This window comes from Clarias gariepinus, chromosome 8 (genome assembly GCF_024256425.1).
Source record: "Clarias gariepinus isolate MV-2021 ecotype Netherlands chromosome 8, CGAR_prim_01v2, whole genome shotgun sequence".
NCBI classification, from domain to species: domain Eukaryota; kingdom Metazoa; phylum Chordata; class Actinopteri; order Siluriformes; family Clariidae; genus Clarias; species Clarias gariepinus.
In genome coordinates this window covers 1,005,001-1,025,438 of record NC_071107.1, presented here as the reverse complement: position 1 = coordinate 1,025,438, position 20,438 = coordinate 1,005,001, and the positions used below count along the sequence as shown (strand labels likewise).

Here is a 20,438-nt window from a genome sequence, read left to right as displayed (position 1 = left end):
CTCCCACATGTGACAAAGTGAGTATTAAGAAATGAAAACAATGTGCCTTCAATCCTAGATTCTTATTTAATGCTGTAGCCAAATTAACCAGAAATATGACCACTGCAGAAATCTCCACAACAACATCATGCAATAGTGAGGACTTCATGAACTTTTTTAATAATAAAATTGTAATTATTAGGCAGAAAATTGAGGTTTTGAAACCGAACAATGTAATTGATGCAGATGTTAATCTAGCCATGTCACATCAGAACCTAGAATACTTTACTTCCCTTGAAGAGAATGAACTAATTTCACTCATCTCTTCTGCAAATTCATCAACCTGTATATTAGATCCTGTACCGACACATTTTCTTAAACAGATAGTACCAGCAATAACAGAACCCCTGTTGAGAATAATTAATTCTTCACTCAGCATTGGTTATGTTCCAAAATATTTTAAATTAGCAGTTATCAAACCAATAATTAAGAAACCTGACCTCGACCCCTGTCAGCTGTCCAGTTACAGGCCAATATCAAACCTCCCCTTTATCTCTAAGATTCTGGAAAAGGTAGTAGCGGAGCAGCTATGCTCATATCTACATAGAAATGGCATACATGAACTGTATCAGTCAGGATTTAGGCCTCATAACAGTACAGAGACAGCACTCGTTAAAGTAGTAAATGACATCCTATTGGCCTCTGATCAGGGTTGTGTAACTATGCTTGTATTACTCAACCTCAGTGCAGCTTTTGACACCGTTGATTACGCTATTCTTCTTCACAGATGTGAAGAATGTATTAGGAATTAAGGGTACAGCCCTCTCCTGGCTCAGATCCTATCTGACCCATCGTTATCAGTATGTAGACTTAAATGGTGATTATTCTGCATGTTCTCTAGTGGAGTTTGGCGTTTCGCAGGGTTCAGTTTTAGGTCCACTGCTTTTTTTCCTTTACATGCTTCCTCTGGGCAACATAATCCGTAAGCATGGTATTAGTTTTCATTGTTACGCTGACGATACACAGTTATATGTTTTAGCAAAACCTGATGAGAAAAAACAGCTTACTAAAATTGAGCAATGTGTGCAGGACATAAGAAATTGGATGCTAATTAACTTCCTTCTGCTAAATCGGGATAAGACAGAAGTTCTAGTCATAGGACCGCATACAGCTAGGAGTAAAATTTTAGATCACACCGTAACTTTAGATGGCCTTTCTGTTCCAGCAAATGCAACAGTGAAAGACCTTGGTGTGATTATTGATTCCAGCCTTTCATTTGAAGCTCATGTAGATAATATTACCAGGATAGCATTCTTTCACCTCAGAAATAAGAAATTTATTGTCGCTAAACGATGCAGAAAAACTTGTTCATGCTTTTATCACCTCTAGGTTGGACTATTGTAATGCCTTACTGTCTGGTTGTTCAGCTAGATGCATAAATAAGCTTCAGCTAGTCCAGAATGCAGCAGCGAGAGTCCTCACTAGAACCAGAAGATATGAGCACATCACCCCTATCTTATCTTCACTGCATTGGCTCCCTGTAAAATTTCGCATTGATTTTAAAATACTACTCTTGACATATAAAGCATTAAATGGTCTCGCGCCGCAGTACGTGAGCGAACTGCTAGTGTCTTACGATCCGCCACGCCTACTTCGATCAAAGGATGCAGGCTGCTTGTCAGTACCGCGTATTATGTAAAATACAGCTGGGGGCAAAGCTTTTTCTTACAAAGCCCCAAAATTATGGAATAGTCTTCCAAATAGTGTTCGGGACTCAGACACAGTCTCAGTGTTTAAGTCCAGGCTAAAAACCTATTTATTTAGCCAAGCATTTTTATAAATAGATTTGCCATAGGTAAAGGAGCAGATCTGGGGGTTCTCATGGACGTAGAGTATTATGGTGAACTGGTATGTTTGGATGCTGTCTTCCTCACTCTCATTGATCACTCAGGTTTGCTGACGGTGAGGTGATTGTTTGCTTTACATCTCAGAAAGCCCTCATGTTTGTGTTTCCTTCTGGCTCTCCCTTTTAGTTATGCTGTCATAGTTAGTCCTGCCGGAGTCTCTGCTTGCACTCTACAGTTAATATACATTCACATTATACATTGTGACCATACCTAACTGCCATCTCTCCTCTTCTTCTCTTCCCCCCTCTTTCTCTTTCCTCTCTCCTCCTGTCTCCCCCTTTCACTCTTTCTCTCTCTCTGTTGAGCTACACATGTCGTTCCTGAGCTGCCGGTGGTCCGGACTCCCTCTGCCCTCCGTACTTGTCTGACCCGTCCTGGTGCCCCGCTTCTGGCTGAGGGTCTCGTCACATGGATGCCCCGTGTGTCTCTCTGGGATGCGTCTGGTGTCTGGGGATGATTCTCTCTACCTAGAAAATGGTTCTGGCCTTGACTGGTGTTGGCAACTGTTTCTCTGGGGACTTGACAGTTCGATAGTTCAGGACTGGAACATCTTACAAGTCTACCTGGGTCTTCAATAACTACCTGGACTCCATATTAACATGAATTAACATAAGCTATTATAGCTGAACTGCCTCCCACGCTACACACTGTATAAATGCAGATCATTTACTGCTTTCTGTTTCACCCAAATGAAGATGGGTTCCCTGTTGAGTCTGGTTCCTCTCAAGGTGTCTTCCTATTACCATCTCAGGGAGTTTTTCCTTGCCCTTGTCGCCCTCGGCTTGCTTACCAGGGACAAACTGACCATTTTGATTCATACAAATTCACATTTCATACAAACTTAAATAATTCTTTTGACTGTGTAAAGCTGCTTTGCGGCAATGAAAATTGCTAAAAGCGCTATACAAATAAAATTGAATTGAATGTGCCAAGAGTATTCAATGAAATAATTTAAATCTATGTTGCTACATTTGTGATAATGCAATCTGCATCACTAATCATCTAAAATAAATTAAACCTGTAGGTCACTACATTTTAATTGCAATGAACTAAACACTGGTGCCCAGCTTAGTACAGAACACTCAGTGCTAGAGCATAGCCTTCAATATCATCTCAGTTGATGGACACTTAAAACGCACAGGGATGCAGTCCAATGCACCAATAACATTTGGGAAACCTAGGAAAATTATTTGTTTGTTTTAAATATGTCCCATGTAAAATCAACAGTCAAGAAATATTTTCATGTTTTATAGAGTTATTTGAACTTACCAGCTATTTCATAAATGGCATGTTTAATGGTACGAATAGCTTTGTGGCCAGGAAATGTGATGAACACATTAAGTAGTCTTTTTAAAAAAAGGTACTCAGTTCGTACAGAGCAGCAAACTGATATTCTCTGCATCTCCAACTGTGTACAAAAATGTTCCACTGGCAAAAAAGCGAAGTGCAATGCACACCGTCTGTGGGACTGTGAGCGCTTTGTTGCGGCGTGTACAGTATTATTTGCAATCTGTGGGCTTAGTAATCTACAAAGAGAACCTCTTGAGAACCTATATCGCTCATACAGGTAGCTGTCATTAAAAGCCAATGGATCTGACCTGTCTCTGAAAGTTCTCTCTCTTTGAAATGCCTTCCGCAAGACTATAGCTCCCTCATCCACCACCTCATCCATGAAAGGACACGCCATGATTAAGTTTTGAAATGAGTGGAGCTTCCTATTTATATACTTTTAATTAATTAATTACCAAACTCATTAACCAAACTCACCAATTAAACACACAAGTTTTTTACATTTCTTATTGTATTTATACCTTATAATTTCTTACATTTATTAGTAAAGTACATTTCCTTATTTATTTATTTAAAAAATTATTAATAGTGGTTACATAACATAAAATGACATCGAATTACCAGCAGTTGAGTATAAATGGTATGTTCGTTAAGCCTGAACTCAGACTTAGCCTGACAGTTAGCCTGCCCCGGACCAGGTTCATTTGCCAGCTTAAGTTGCCGGGGTAACTGAGTTTGAACTTTTTTAAGTTTGATTTATGAAACCAAAAAATAAGCCTGACTAACCGAAATAAACCTGGCTTAAACTCTAATCTTGGTTTATGGAACAGCCCCCAGGTGTAAAGGTAACAGCTGGTTTGACCTGCCCCTCTCTGCCCACAGGTGGCGCTCAACTACCTTAAAACTAAGTAACTGAAACTTGGGTCTATTTTTATAAAGACAGGGAGCAGCGCGTGCACAGGAGAGAAACACAGTGAGTATCTAAAGCTAAAGCTAAACCTCGTTAATCAGCTGTTAGTAAGTGGAATTGTGATCAATAAGACGATAATAAATGTTTCTTAGCTGTTTGTTCCTTCTGTAAGGAGAGTTATTTCAGACTGTCTACATGTTTATTAAATGAAGCGCCAGTGTGAACCCTTACAATTCTAATGGGTGTAAAACGGTATGACTGAGCTGTAACACCGTCACTAAACTACATCATGGACTACAGGAGAAATCCGCTCCATGTCTCCTCTAGTGTCTGACAGGGAGGGACAGTGGACATGGTGTGTGTGTGTATATATATATATACACTGTACGCTGCGTGTGAGCGCGCGGATTGGAGCTGTGTTGTGTGGAATTTGGTTCCCCCATCGAGATGTGTTTCTCTTAGCCCCACCCCCGTAAAAAACGGCGCAGGGAGCGCGCATTCAGAGAAAGGCTCGCCCCCGAGAGGTTGCGCGCGCACCACTGAGACTCTACAGAGTGTAAAAGTGACTTTGTTACTGTTTTTAATCTCTGGAATGGAAGAGACGGAGACTTTCACGAGCCTGGGGTCCGTCCATCGTACGTCGCTTGACACATCCGAGATAAACTGACACATCTAAGATGAGATCATCGTGCTAATTACGATCTGGCTAATTCGGTTCTTCGAGCTCACCTGTTGTTGATGATTAGTAGAGCTGGATTGAGTTGTCTAGGATTATTGCGCGCTCGTGCGTTGGTTTAAAAGGCGATATGTATCGACAGTAGAAACACTGATCACGAGCCCTTTGACTGGCTGAGAAATGGAAAAAGAGCGGCTCAACTTTTTTTTTTGTAACAGGTGTTATGCGCTGAAATGCCCCCCTGCCATGGATTGACCCCCCCCTACATAATCGCTATCAAATATTATATTAGAACATAAATTCTAAGGTTAATGGTTTACAAATTACAAATTACATGAGACAATAAAATAAGCAATATGAAAATAAATATGTTGTATATGAAAAAATAGAAACATTAATATTTTTTTTTCAAATACAACAAGTATACCTTTATATTGTTTATTTTATAATAAAAGTAGTTTCGTCCAATTCATATATATATATATATATATATATATATATATATATATATATACACACACAAAAATATAAACGCAAAACCTTTGTTGGGCAGTATAAGGTACACCTGTGCACTACTCATGATGCCAGATCAGCATCTTGATGTGGCACACCTGTGAGGTGGGATGGATTATCTCAGTAAAGCAGAAGTGCTCACTATCACACATTTAGACTGATTTGTGAACAATGTTTAAGAGTAATTGTAATATTGTGTATCTAAAATGAATTTTAAATCTTTAAGTAAATCAAGTACAAATACTTTAAGTACATCTCATGAAAAATTGGAGCAGAAATTATATATATATATATATATATATATATATATATATATATATATATAATAGAATATATTTATTTGCATATTTTTATGACAAAGGCCTAAAAAAATTAATGTGTTACAAAATAAACATTATACAAGAATTTGTATTAATGGTCTTGACGGCTGTCTCGTGCATAGGGTTTATTATAATAGTAATATCATATTTGATAATAATAAACCTATAAATTTATGTTCATATATAATATTTGATAGCGATTATGTGAGGGAGGGGGAGTCCATGGCAGGGGGGCATATACTTTTCTTTTCCCACGTAAGTCAGTACATGTCAGTCGTGCTCTTTGACCAATCAGATGTGACCTCGCCATTTCAACCAATCATAACCCGGCAGAAACGCAGGCTAAATCCTGTTTACATGAAATAAACCTGCTTCCGAGCAGGTTCAAGCGTACGGATATGTTGCTATGACAACAAATACGAGAAGTGCATTGAAGAACGAAAAAATCCAAGATCAGGACAAATCCACAACAATCAAATCCAGCTAACTGAGTTATGACGTACGAAGAACGGACCCCTGGAAAACGAAACTCATAACATGCATTGTGTTGTTTTTTTTTAATCACTTTATACACAACCCGGGGGCACTGGTGGCTCAGTAGTAGGTGTTTCGCCTGCCAGGCGGAAGGCCCGGGTTCGATTCCCAGCCAGTGCCCAAAACCCCAGCCACTGGATGCAGTGCCGGTCCCTAGCCCGGATAAAATGGGAGGGTTGTGTCAGGAAGGGCATCCGGCGTAAAACCTGTGCCAAGTTGTAGTGCGGACTGGATAGTCCACTGTGGCGACCCCTTGCCGGGAGCAGCCAAAAGTCCAACAACACCAACTTTATACACAACCCATTATTTATTTATTATATTTTTTTTATGAATGGAATCATTTTCTTTGGTACATTTTGATATTTTAATTTCATATTTTATTTAAAAAAATAGACCAGTGCCAGTTCTGATTATTTTTATACTCAGTTTGGGTTTATTCAGATAGATGTGATTTTATAACCTTGTGAGTTGATATCACACACATTAAATGCAAATTATCTCGGATAAAACCTTTTATTTATTTATAAATAAATATAATAATGTGCCTCCGAGTGGCGCAGTGGTAAAGTGCTCGCCCCTATCATCCGGGGATCGCTGGTTCGAACCCCGGGTTATGCTGTTTTCCTCTCACAGCCGGAGGCACAGAGGGAGCTGATTGTCCGAGCTCTCTCAGGGGGGAGGGATGAGAGGTACTCGCGCTCCCACATTAATCACGGCTCTACAGCCAATCAGGGGCGTCTGTGAGCTCGCGCACGCGGGAACGGCTAGCGCGTTCCTCCGAGTATGTTACTCCGCCCCTAATGGTGCGTGAGCAAGCAGTTCGAAAAGATGCGGTCGGCTGACGTCATGCGGTTCGGAGGAAACACGTGATAGTCTTCGGCCCTCCCGGCTAAGTGGTAGTAGTAGCCTTAATGTGGCAGCCCCCTAGTGACGGGGAGGAATTGGCCACGACTAAATTAGGGAGAAAATTGAAAAATCCAAAATAAAATAAAGATAAATAAATATAATAATATAAAACTTTCTAAATGATATCTGATTAACCCATTTGTTGTTCCCTCTCTTGGTCTCACTTTCTCTGTGTGTGTAACTTGCAGTGTAATCCTGGGGGATAAAACCTCAAAATGAGTGTGTGTGGGGAACAGGACACAAAGAAAGACGAGAGGTAAGTGAAGGGTGTAAAAAACTAAACAGATCAGACTCTGGTGTGTATCTGTAAAAAGTCACTTGTGAGCAGTTTTTCATGTGTGTGTGAATCATGTTTGTGTGTGTTTGTACATTATGATCATAATTTATGACAATAGAAAGGAAAAGTGTTTACAGTTTAGTCCACAGAATTCTGTTTGCTCGCTGTGTAAAGAGTTTAGAAAAAATCAGTACTAAATATTCTTCTTTATTTAATTATTCAGTGTTGCTACAGAACAGTTATAAGATGTAGTGGTTGTGTGCATTTAGTCTGATTCAGGGTAAGAGATCAGACTCACCTGAACCCAGCTGTGTGTCCATAAAGAGTGACTGGTCAATGGATCATCCAATAGTCTTTAGAGACACAGACTGTGTTACTGATCTGAGGTGAGTACAGTTTAATGTATGAGTGCAGTGTTTTATCACTCTCACTCTCACATAATCAAACATCTCTCAGATATTAACGGGTGTGTGTTTGTAGGTATGAATATGATTTATAGTCCTTGTTAAACTTTTAACTAGTGTTTTGTTTCTTCATAGACCACAGAAGAATAAACCAAACATCACTGAGAAGAGTCAGTTAGAGTGGATATTTAAGGTTTGTATGTGTGTGTGTGTGAGTAATATCGTTACCTGTCAGCTGCCTGTGATGTGAGTAATCATTACATCTATTACACTCTCACTGTAATGTGACAGAGATCACGAGTGTATTCATTGGGTTCAAACACACAGAAATGTTCACTGACTTACCTGCATGTTTTTGTTTGTTTATTTACGCCCTAATCTGGAGCTGGACACCTTCTGTACAGGATAAGAATAAAATACAGCATTTTAAAATTCCAGCGCTTAATCAGACAACAAAGAAGTTTTACAATCAGTTTTAATAAACACAAACTGTTATGACATCATAATGTTTTTGTATTTTTTTCTTTCTGTTTCTAATCAGGAGCTGGAGCACAAAGTCATTACTCTGTTAAAGAATGAGCTAAAGAGATTTAAGAAGCTCCTGAGTCCAGATTACCCAGCATGCTCTGAGAGGGAGGTGGAGGATGAGAAGGATCAGAGCAGTATCAGAGTGTCAGCGCTGAATATCACACTGCATGTCCTGAAGAACATGAACCACACAGATCTCGCTAACACACTGCAGAACAGTAAGAGCTCATGGGCTTATAACATCACTTTAACTTCAGAGGAAGGAAACTGCTGTAAATTTATTAAACACATCTCATCATAATGATGTGCTTTTATCAACAGAATATAATAACAGATCAGTACTGACATTACATATGATATACAGATATTAAAATATCAATAGTCAACAGAGATGATCATAGAGCTTACATTTTATCCTTCTTTTTATCAGAACTCGTCTCTGTGTACCGGCGAAACCTCAAATCCAAACTGAGTGAGAAATGTAAAAGGATTTATGAAGGAATCTCACAGCCTGGAAGCTCAGCACTTCTGAATGAGATCTACACAGAGCTCTACATCACAGAGGGTCGGAGTGGAGACGTTAATAATGAACATGAGGTGAGACAGATTGAGACAGCGTCCAGGAGACCACCGACACAGGAGACATCCATCAAATGTAATGATCTCTTCAAAGACGAGTTCATCAGAAGTGTGCTGACTAAAGGAGTTGCTGGAATTGGAAAAACAGTCTCTGTGCAGAAGTTTATCCTGGACTGGGCTGAAGGAAAAGCAAATCAGGACATCACCTTCATGTTTCCACTTCCCTTTAGAGAGCTGAATCTGATGAAGCAGAAACATCTCAGTCTGATGGACCTTCTTTATTACTTTTTCCCAGAAATCAAAGGATTAAAATTAATAGACTGTGAGATCAACAAAGTTCTGTTCATCTTTGATGGTCTGGATGAGTGTCGACTTCCTCTAAATTTTCAGAACAATGAGAGATTGTGTGATGTGACAGAGTCAACCTCAGTGGATGTGCTGCTGACAAACCTTATTAAGGGGAACCTTCTTCCCTTTGCTCTCCTCTGGATCACATCTCGACCAGGAGCAGCCAATCAGATCCCTCCTGAGTGTGTAGACCAGGTAACAGAGGTACGAGGGTTCAGTGATCCTCAGAAAGACGAGTACTTCAGGAAGAGGATCAGTGATCAGAGCCTGGCCAATAAAATCATCTCACACATGAAGTCTTCAAGAAGCCTCTACATCATGTGCCACATCCCAGTCTTCTGCTGGATCTCAGCCACTGTTTTAGAGAGAATGTTGGGTGAAGCAGAAAGTGGAGAGATCCCCAAGACTCTGACTCAAATGTACACACACTTCCTGATCTTTCAGATCAAACACAAGGACCAAAAGTACCATCAGAAATGTGACCCTGATCTTCAGCAGACCAGAGAGAGTATCCTGGCTCTGGGAAAACTGGCTTTTCAGCAGCTGGAGAAAGGAAACCTGATCTTCTATGAGGAAGACCTGAGAGAGTGTGGCATTGATGTCAGAGAAGTGTCAGTGTACTCAGGAGTGTGTACTCAAATCTTCAGAGAGGAGTTTGGGCTTCACCTGGGGAAGGTGTTCAGCTTTGTGCATCTGAGTGTTCAGGAGTTTCTGGCTGCTTTATATGCATTTCTTTCCTTCATCAACAAAAAGACTACAAGACAACAAAACACTGATCTGTCTGATCTTTTCTCTAAATCAAACATGTCTGATTTCCTGAAGAGTGCAGTGGACAAGTCCTTACAAAGTGAGAATGGACACCTGGACCTTTTCCTTCGCTTCCTCCTGGGTCTCTCACTGGAGTCCAACCAGACCCTTTTACGAGACCTACTGCCCCAGACAGGAAGCAGTTCTCACAGCAAACAGAAAACAGTCAAGTACATTAAGATGAAGATCAGAGAGAATCCATCTCCAGAGAAATCCATCAATCTGTTCCACTGTCTAAATGAACTGAATGATCATTCTCTAGTGCAGGAAGTACAACATTACCTGAACAGAGGATACACGTGTCTCAGTGGAGTCAGACTCTCTCCTGCTCAGTGGTCAGCTCTGGTGTTTGTGTTGCTGAACTCAGAAGATAATCTGGATGTGTTTAATTTGAGTAAATATGACCGATCAGAGGAATGTCTTCTGAAGCTGCTGCCAGTCGTCAAAGCATCCAGAAAAGCTGAGTGAGTCATTTTATAATCATTTATAAATATTACATTGTAAAATTATTTAATAACTCTATTACTAACTACATAAACTTTATTTATTTATTCATGTATTTCTCTAACATTAAGTAATGAGTGTTTACTAAATAGAGTGGATTATTTATTAAATAACTCTTTTTTTTCTGTTTTAGTGCTTTTTTTTATTTTTAAATTTAAATATAAGATTTAGTAAAAAAATTCTGTAAAGTGCAAATTGATATCCACTCATTGATATTAATTTTAAGACACACACACACACACACACACACAATAAAAAGCAGATAAAATAGATAAAAGAGAGAGAGATGTCAGTGTTCTGATGTATCCTCATTTCTCTCCCAGGCTGCGTGGGTGTTATCTCACAGATGAAAGCTGTAGATTTCTGTCCTCAGTTCTCAGCTCAAACTCCTCCAGTCTGAGAGAACTGAACCTGAGTTACAATAAACTACAGGATTCAGGAGTGAAGCTACTCTCTGCTGGACTGGAGAATCCACACTGTACACTGGAGACACTGAGGTCAGATCATCACTTTCACATTCTGCTTATCTGATTGTCATTATTATATTATAAACCTAATAATAGTAAAATGTAGAGCAACAAGTCTGATGTATAACAAGAGACTGACAAATTTTATTATTTAAACCCTTTAAATATTATTTAAACCTTTCAAGTACTCCAGTTTCTTTCCTAAAGACATGCAGATTAGGATAATAAGCATTCCCAAATTGCCCATAGTGTGTGTGTCATGTGGTGTATTGTCCAGTGTGACCCCACCTCCTGCCCAAAGTCTCCTGTGATAGACTCCAGGCTTCTCATGACCCTGTACAGGATAAACACTATAGAAAACTAATAAATTAATAATAATTATCAGTGATACATTTCACTCTATACCAGGGGTCGGCAACTTCAAATGAAAAGAAAACACCGGAAGACACAAAACCCTTTTGTATGAAGCCCCCAGTGATCATGTGGTAAAATAAATAAACTGAACAAACCGTGCATTATGGGGTAAAACTCCATATATAATTTTTTTTCTTTATTCTATGTATTCTGTGTAAAAGACGCTGAATTGAAGTTTTTTTTTAAATAAAATACTAAATGTCTACTTGTCCTCCTCATATTTATGAAATTGTTAGAATTATTTTATATATAAAGGAATAATTTCTACTCTCTTGCTCTTTTCCTCATAGGTCTAATATTAACATGTTAAATCTTTCCTGCTGCTCTTTAAGGTGTGAACGCTCCCACGCTCACGTAGTAAAAGTTCTACGTTCACTAACTTATGTTGTCGACGTAATTTATGCATTACAATATTAGTAATTTAGTGAGGCTTTTGTAGCATGCACTTTGTGTATAAGCTGGCCCTGGCATAGAGGCGCGTGGTTAGAAAATAAATAAATTAATTGGTTATAGCCATATTCCTTTGAGTGTTCTTTGGAACAGGGAACGGCGTGCAGTTGCAGTTATACATGTGGGATGTGCATGAGTTTTATTGTCTCCCTGATGTAGAGACGTGTGGACTCAGCCCGGCGCACCTGAGGTTCATTTTTCTGAGAGTGTTCTCAGAAACAGGGTAGATTGGCCGAATGCCTTATTAATTCACTATATTGGTATTTGATAAATGTGTGGATAATCTCCAAAGGTGTAGAGGCACGTGTTATTTAAAATAGAATCCATATTCCTGGTAGTGTTATCAGGAACGCAGAGATATTGCACATTTTGATAATACATTTATAAATTACAGTATTCTTCCTTAACTTCGATAAGCTTGGTTTGTTTACTAACTGTAACTTACTAACAAAATGGGTAATGGTCGTTCCAAACAGTCTCTTACTCCTAATGATTGGATGTATAATCAAGGATTTGGAACTTTTGTTCAACCTTTCATTTCATCAACAATTTGGCTGGATGGACAAAGGGTTCTTTTCAGTGGAGACATTATCCAAGAGAAGGTTCATTTGACAATGCTTACTTTATCACTGCTGATCTTTTAATTAATCAAGGTTATGGTGATCCACAGTGGGACAGTCAATATATGAAAAAAGCATTTACTACATGGCGTGATTTGAAACCGAAGTGGGATGGCGAGTGCTTTAAAAATGTGATAGCTAAAAATGGTAAAGATAATATTCGTAAGTGTAAACTGACCACCAACTCCAAACCACTCATACATGCTTTTCTTGTTCTTACTACTAAGGTGGAATCATCTATTGTCTCTGCTCCCCCTAGCTATTCTTCAACCACGGAGACACATAGCTCTCAAGGTGGGGGCCATGGTATGGTAAAATCAAAAGGTGTTGCCTCTAATGTGGCAGATAAGTCATTACAAAGGCCAAAGAACACTTATAGTACACCTAATTATGCATATCCCTTTGTTACATGTGGAGAAAAGAGATGGAATATTTCACCTCCAACTCTATCTGATATCCACAGCATTGTTTCTAGCCTTCCTAAACCATCTGATGTTCACTTATTTTGTGACCAACTTAAAAGCACAACACATTATTCATAGTTGACTGGTCCTGATTTCAGGTGCATCTTAACACGTGTTCTAGGAGCAGAGGTGACGGATTCCTCGCTACAGGAAGACGTGCCCCTTTCCTTATCACAAACATGAAATACCTATAGATGATGAGGTTGATCCTAATGGGGACACATGGAGTGCTTATTATTCATGGGCAGATTACAAACATGTTGATAACATGTTCATTGAACTTACTGTAAAGCTTTTCTTGTAAAGAAATATCACTCTTCATGTGATCTCTCACAGGTGGCATCTATCAGACAGGAACCAGCTGAATTAGCAACTGCCTGTTTAAACAGGTTTAAAACTGCATGGTCTGAACACAGAGGACTTTCCTTCGGTTATAATATTCCTCCACATTTCACACAGCTATTTCAAACTACGTTTGTTAATAATATGAACACTGATTCTGCCAAAACTCTCCTTTATCGCCACCTGCAGCGGAAACTCTAATCAAACTCCTGCCGCTGTCTATGATCATGGTTCACGATAACATGCCAGGTGCAAACGCTGTAATAAACTAGGGCACTGGGAACTACAATGCAAACAGACAATATGCAATTGTTGCAAGGCAGAAGACTGTAGACAAAAAAAAAACTATATGGAAAATAGGTATGTCTCTTCTACTTCACAGGCTCACCAAATGCATCAGACCACCCCATCAGGTACTATGGGCCCAATCAGGCCTACACGTTAAAACACAATGGTAATTTTGCCCATAGGGCTGCCCACAGAGTAGGAACCCCACAGTGAGTATGTTGAACTTGGTACTGAATAATGATTCACAAAACCTACCCATTTTAATGTTAAATATCAATGGTACTCCTTATCCTTTTATGGTAGATACTGGAACTACATGCTCTTCTTTTAGTGGTTCTCAGTACCGTGGACCTGTTTCAGCATCCACTATCAGCTCTGTAGGGATTGATGAGGTCCCAATTTTATGCCCTAAAACTTTTCAACTTCCTGTAACTAGCCCAGATGATCCAAATGTGCATTTCCATCATCGATTTGTTGTGATACCCTCATCTCTGTTCAATTTACTAGGCCGAGATGTATTGTCTAAATTAGGCTGTTCTATATCCTTTGCAGAGGGCAAAACTGTTTTAAAGACTCCTAATAATCTGACTATGTTCTCTGATGTGATCCCACAGGTTGATTCTACTGGTGAATCTATTGTCATCCCATCCTACTTGTCTTCTGTACCTCCGAGGTTGTGGTCTACTCATGCTAATGAAGTGGGCACAGTTTGCACTACACCATACACAGCAAAACTTAAAACACTGACACCTGTGTATTGTAAACAATACCCTCTTTCACCAGATAAAGAGGCAGGCATTGAGAAAGTGATTTTGTCATTAATACAACAAGGTGTCCTAGTTCCTACCCAATCTCCATACAATACACCTGTTAATCCTGTACAAAAGGAAGGTGGAAAAGGATGGAGATTTACCCAAGATTTGCGCAAAATTAATGACATTGTAATTCCTGCCAGTCCTATTGTTCCAGACGTCCCATCCATCTTGACGTCAATACCTCCAAATCATTTATATTTTACAGTAGTTGATTTGTGTTCTGCCTTTTTCAGTGTCCCTGTCAGTGAGCAGACGCAGCCTATATTCGCTTTCACCCTCAAAAACCAACAAATGACCTGGACTTGTCTTCCTCAAGGGTTCATAGACTCTCCAGCTGTGTTCTCCTCTGTTGTAAGAGATGCCATGGCTTCCCTGACCCTGCCTGAGAAAGTCCGCCTTCTGTTATACGCCGACGACATCCTCCTCTCAGCTGAAACTGAGGACTTATGTCGCAAACATTCACTGCACATGCTGACACATAGGGCTGATGATGGATTCAGGGCTTCACTCACTAAGCTTCAATTTTGCTTACTGCGGGTCTCCTATCTGGGATTCACAATTGCCCAGGGACAGAGAACATTATCTGCTGATCGCATTTCATCTGTTGTCGAGATTCGTCCACCTGCCACGAAGCAAGCATTGATGAGCTTTTTTGGACTTATAAACTATTGTAGGCAGTTCATCCCTGACTGTTCCTACTATGACAAGATATTGCGCCAGTCATGCTCCTCCACTCAACCAGACAAAATCACATGGACATCTGAGATGAAGGACTCTTTTTGTTACCTCAAGCAATCTCTAAGTTCAGCTCCAGCATTGGGTCTACCTGATTATGGCAAGCCATTTCACCTATATGTCTCTGAAGGCGGGGGGGTCGCAGCGGGGGTCTTAGCCCAAGATCACGGCGGGTCTTATCGGCCAGTTGCATACTTATCTAAAACCCTAGATCCTGTAGCATTAGGACTTCCTGCTTGTCTGCGAGCTGTGGCTGCCTCTGCTCTCATTGTCACGGATGCTGAAAAGATTGTTCTCTCGTACCTCCTAGTATTACACTCTTCTCACCAAGTTATAACGATCCTTAATAATATTCAAACACAGCACATGACAGCTCAACGTCGTTCAGGATACGAAGCTATTCTTTGTGCCACACATAATCTAACTATTGAACTAATATCGACACCCAACACTCCGGCTGTACTCTTACACCCTCTCGTGACACTCTGTGACCCTGATCAGACCCAACCAGACTGGGCTGATCATGACTGTTTACATGAGATCACCACTACCTCGGCAGTACGCTCCGGTTTATCTACTACTCCTTTAGAGCATGGCACCCATATTTATGTTGATGGCTCTTGTTCGAGGCCTAATGATAATGTTTCATATTGCGGCTATTCTATCTGTCAACTGCCCAATATTGTATTAGAAGCTTATTCGTTGCCTTTCCTTTCAGCGCAAGCTGCTGAACTTACCGCTCTTACTCGTGCATGCCTCCTATTTAAAAATCAACCTGTTACTATCTTTACGGATTCGCATTATGCTTATGGTGTCGCACACGATTTTGGGAAGCTTTGGGCTTCGCGAGGTTTTTAAATCAGCCGATGGAAAGCCTATTTCACATGCTACTCTTGTAACTGATCTTTTACAAGCTAGGTTGCTTCCCTCACAATTGGCTATAGTAAGATCAAAGGTTATGCATCTGGTGACTCTGAAGAGGTTTTAGGTAATTTTTTAGCTGATGAAGTTGCCAAATGGGCCGCCAAAGAAGCACCTTTGTCCCCACAGGTTTGTAGGGATACAGTATTTTCTGACATCCCATGTCTCCATCCCAAGTTTGTCATCTGACATTGACATAGCCTTCTTGCAAACCCATTCATCATCTGAAGATCTTCCTTTTTTGGTCCTCTCGTAAGTGTTCACCTGGCAGCGATATGCTACTTCGGAATGAGACCGGCCGTATAGCTCTTCCAGCATCTGTCCTCCCGTTATTCGTGCGACATTTTCATGGTATTTCACATGTCGCAAAACGCGGGGTAATCAGTATGATTGAGGACAGATTCTGCATTCACAATATTAAACAGGCTACACTTGTTCTATTAGATTTCTGTTTGATCTGTGCTCGCGCAAATACACAGGGACGACATGTTAAACATGATGCCTTGCCGATGCCTATTGCACCATTTCAATGTTTACAAATTGACTTTACACACATGCCACCTGTCAGAAAACTTAAATACATGCTTGTAATTGTGGACAGACCGAGCAATTCGCCTCTCCTACAACTAAACTTTAGAAAAACTTTACAGAAATAAAAAGTTTAACTTAAATTCCACCTGCAGCAACCAAAACTTTCGTCTGTGTCCGTGTGCCGTCATCCTTTTATGGCGTGTACTGGAGCATGCAGTCAGTGTCAATCTGAATAAAACCGGGACTTGAAAAGTTTAATAAATCGTGTACTGGCGGGAGTCACACATCGGTGGTTGTGACGCGTATTTTGAGTGACAAAATAATTAAACACGTTTTATTTTAATATTAACGCCACAATTCGGGTGTATTGGCGGATGTTGATCGCCATGGGCGGAGAGAGCAGGCATAAAGGCAGAGGGGTAGTTGAACAAAAAGAGTCTTTTAATAAGGGTTGTCACAGAAATAATAAAGACACAAAACAAACAAAGGAACAAACAAACTCAAACAATACTTAATAGAATGGGGTTAAACATGGGCTCTCTGGCAGGACACAGACAAAGGGACACCAACAGGCACTAATACCCATTACACTATTTTTAAGATTGATAGCGTAAAAAAACAGGCAGAAGGACGACCAACACACGTCCTGTGGCGAAACACAGGCAGAAGGACGACCAACACACGTCCTGTGGCGAAACACAGGCAGAAGGACGACCAACACACGTCCTGTGGCGAAACACAGGCAGAAGGACGACCAACACGCGTCCTGTGGCGAAACACAGGCAGAAGGACGACCAACACGCGTCTTGTGGCGAAACACAGGCAGACAGATGAAACACGTAACAGGACACACAAACTACATGTGGAGCTAAAACAGGACACAAGACGAGACACCCGACGAGACGGGAGAGACGGGAGACAAGTAGAGATAAGAGACAAGTAGAGACAGAAGACTAGGGGAGACTAAAGACAGGAGAGACGTAGAGACTTTCTGACCGATAAGCCTCAGTCAGTACGGATCGGAAACTGCACCTCCAGCACCACCACACTGAGCACTGGGGCCCCACAAGGCTGCGTGCTCAGTCTCCTGCTGTTCACACTCCTGCAGCAACACACAGTTCGAACCACATCATTAAGTTCGCTGATGACACGACCGTGGTGGGTCTCATTAGCAAGAACGACGAGTCAGCGTACAGAGAGGAAGTGCAGAGGCTAACGGACTGGTGTAAAGACAACAACCTGTCTCTAAATGTTGACAAGACAAAGGAGATGGTTGTTGACTTTAGGAGGACACGAGGCGACCATTCTCCGCTGAGCATCAACGGCTCCTCTGTGGGAATCGTCGAAAACATCAAATTCCTGGGTGTCCACCTAGAGAAGGACCTCAGCTGGTCCCTCAACACCAGCTCCCTACACAAGAAAGCCCAACAGCGTCTCTTCTTTCTGAGAAGACTGAGAAAGGCCCAGCTTCCACCACCGATCCTGACCACCTTCTATAGAGGAACTATCGAGAGCATTCTGAGCGGCTGCATCACTGTCTGGTTTGGGAATTGTGCTATATCGGATCGCAAAACCCTACAGCGGGTAGTGAGGACAGCGGAGAAGATCATCGGGGTCTCTCTCCCCTCTATTGAAGACATCTACACCACACGCTGCATCCGCAAAGCCACCAGCATTGTGGCTGATCGGACACACCCATCTCACACACACTTCACACTCCTGCCATCTGGAAAAAGGTACCGAAGCATTCGGGCACACACATCCAGACTGTACAACAGTTTTTTTCCACAAGCCATCCGTCTCCTCAACAAAAAGGGACTGGACTGATAAACACACACACACACATACACAGACACACTAACACAAACATTATCACACAGCTTAACTCAACTACCTCAAAATATTGGGACTGGACTGACTAATCAACACAAGTGCAGACACACTGACCTACACCACCAAATTATTGTACACACCAACCTGTAAATGCTTCACTGTTTATCTTTTTGCACAATGATCATTACTGGACTGACTAATCAACACAAGTGCAGACACACTGACCTACACCACCATATTATTGTACACACCAACCTGTAAATGCTTCACTGTTTATATTTTTGCACAATGATCATTACTGGACTGATTTTTGCACAAATTCCTCAATTCTTGCTGCTGTTTTTAAAGAATGTTTACGTTTACCCACTACCTCAACACCATATTTTTATGTTCTGAAACTGTTACGTTTACGTTTACCCACTACCTCAACACCATATTTTTATGTTCTGTTATGTCGTGGTTGCGCACTGTCACTTTGTTGTTGCTCTTGTTTGCACATTTGCACGTGCACTTTATGTTGTCTGTTAAAATAGTTATACTTAGCTAGTTAGTTTTTGTTAATTTATGTTGTAATTTATGTTAGGTCTTTCGGTCCTGTCTCTGCTAGCCAGTTAACTAGGCCTCTTGGTTAGCTAGTTTAGTGTCTCTGTTAATTTATGTTGTAAATTTATGTTGCATGTAGCACCTTGGTCCTGGAGGAACGTTGTTTCGTTTCACTGTGTACTAACTGTATATGGTTGTAATGACAATAAAGCCTACTTGAACTTAAACTACTTGAACTACAAGTAGAGACGAGAGACAAGGAGAGAGAGACGGTACTAGGGCTAAAGACATGGCAATCAGCTAGGCATGGCTTTTAGCTAAACATGGTTAAGAGCACTTAACCATGGCAGTCAGCTACACATTCACCTAGCTAAGCATGTCTTTAGCCCAACATGCACTAAGCTACACTTACCTAATAGCTCAACACACACTAGGGAATTGGGGCACAGAAACACAAAGACGGATGATACCCAGTGGCTAGGGGACACTAAAAGGTTAGGCTCACTGAAAAACTAGGGAGGCAGGAAACACAAAAAAGCTAGAGACACAAAGGGGCTATAGCTAGAAGCATGATAGTTAGCTCAACATAGATTGTAGCTAAACACACACCTATTTACTTATCTGGGGTCCGTTCTTCGAACGTCTCTAACTCAGTTAGCTGGATTTAATTGTTGTGGATTTGTCCTGATCTTGGATTGTTTCGTTCTTCGATGCGCTTCTGATATTTATTGTCATAGCAACATATCCGTAAGCTTTAACCTGCTCGGAGGCAGGTTTATTTAATGTAAACAGGATTTAGCCTGCGCTCCTGGCGGGTTCTGATTGGTTGAAATGGCGAGGTCACATCTAATTGGTTAAAGAACATGACTGACTCTAGTGGAAAAAGAAAAGTATATGCCCCTTGCCATGGACTCCCCCCCCCCCACCCACACACATAATCGCTATCAAATATTATATATGAACATAAATTCATAGGTTTATTGTTATCAAATATGATATTATTATTATTATTATTATAAACCCTAGGCACGAGACAGCCGTCAAGACCATTAATACAAATTCTTGTAAAATGTTTATTTTGTAACACATTTATTTTTCAGGGGTTTGTCATAAAAATATGCAAATAAATATATATATATATATTAAAAATAAATATTTTATAATTATAAATTGGACAAAACTAATTTTATTATAAAATAAACAATATAAAAGGATACATAATATTTCTATTTTTTCATATACAACATATTTATTTTCATATTGCTTATTTTATTTTATTGTCTCATGTAATTTGTAATTTGTATACCATTAACCTATGAATTTATGTTCTAATATAATATTTGATAGCGATTATGTGCGGGGGGGGGGGGGGGCATTTCAGTGCAAAACACGTGTTACAAAAAAAAGTTGAGCCGCTCTTTTTCCATGTCGTCAACCAATCGGAGGGGTTGTGATCAGTGTTTCTACTGTCGATGCATATCGCCTTTTAAACCAACGCACGAGCGCGCAATAATCCTAGACAACTCAATCCAG

At 40.4% G+C, this 20,438-nt stretch overlaps 1 protein-coding gene across 1 annotated transcript in view; it reads left to right on the top strand.

Moving 5' to 3' along the window:
- Nucleotides 1-20,438, top strand: part of LOC128529045 (NACHT, LRR and PYD domains-containing protein 3-like) — a 112,672-nt gene that overhangs the window by 71,404 nt on the left and 20,830 nt on the right. Inside the window, exon 13 of the mRNA XM_053502349.1 lies at nucleotides 10,806-10,979. Coding sequence (XP_053358324.1) covers nucleotides 10,806-10,979 — 174 coding nt within the window. The remainder of the gene's footprint in view (nucleotides 1-10,805; nucleotides 10,980-20,438) is intronic.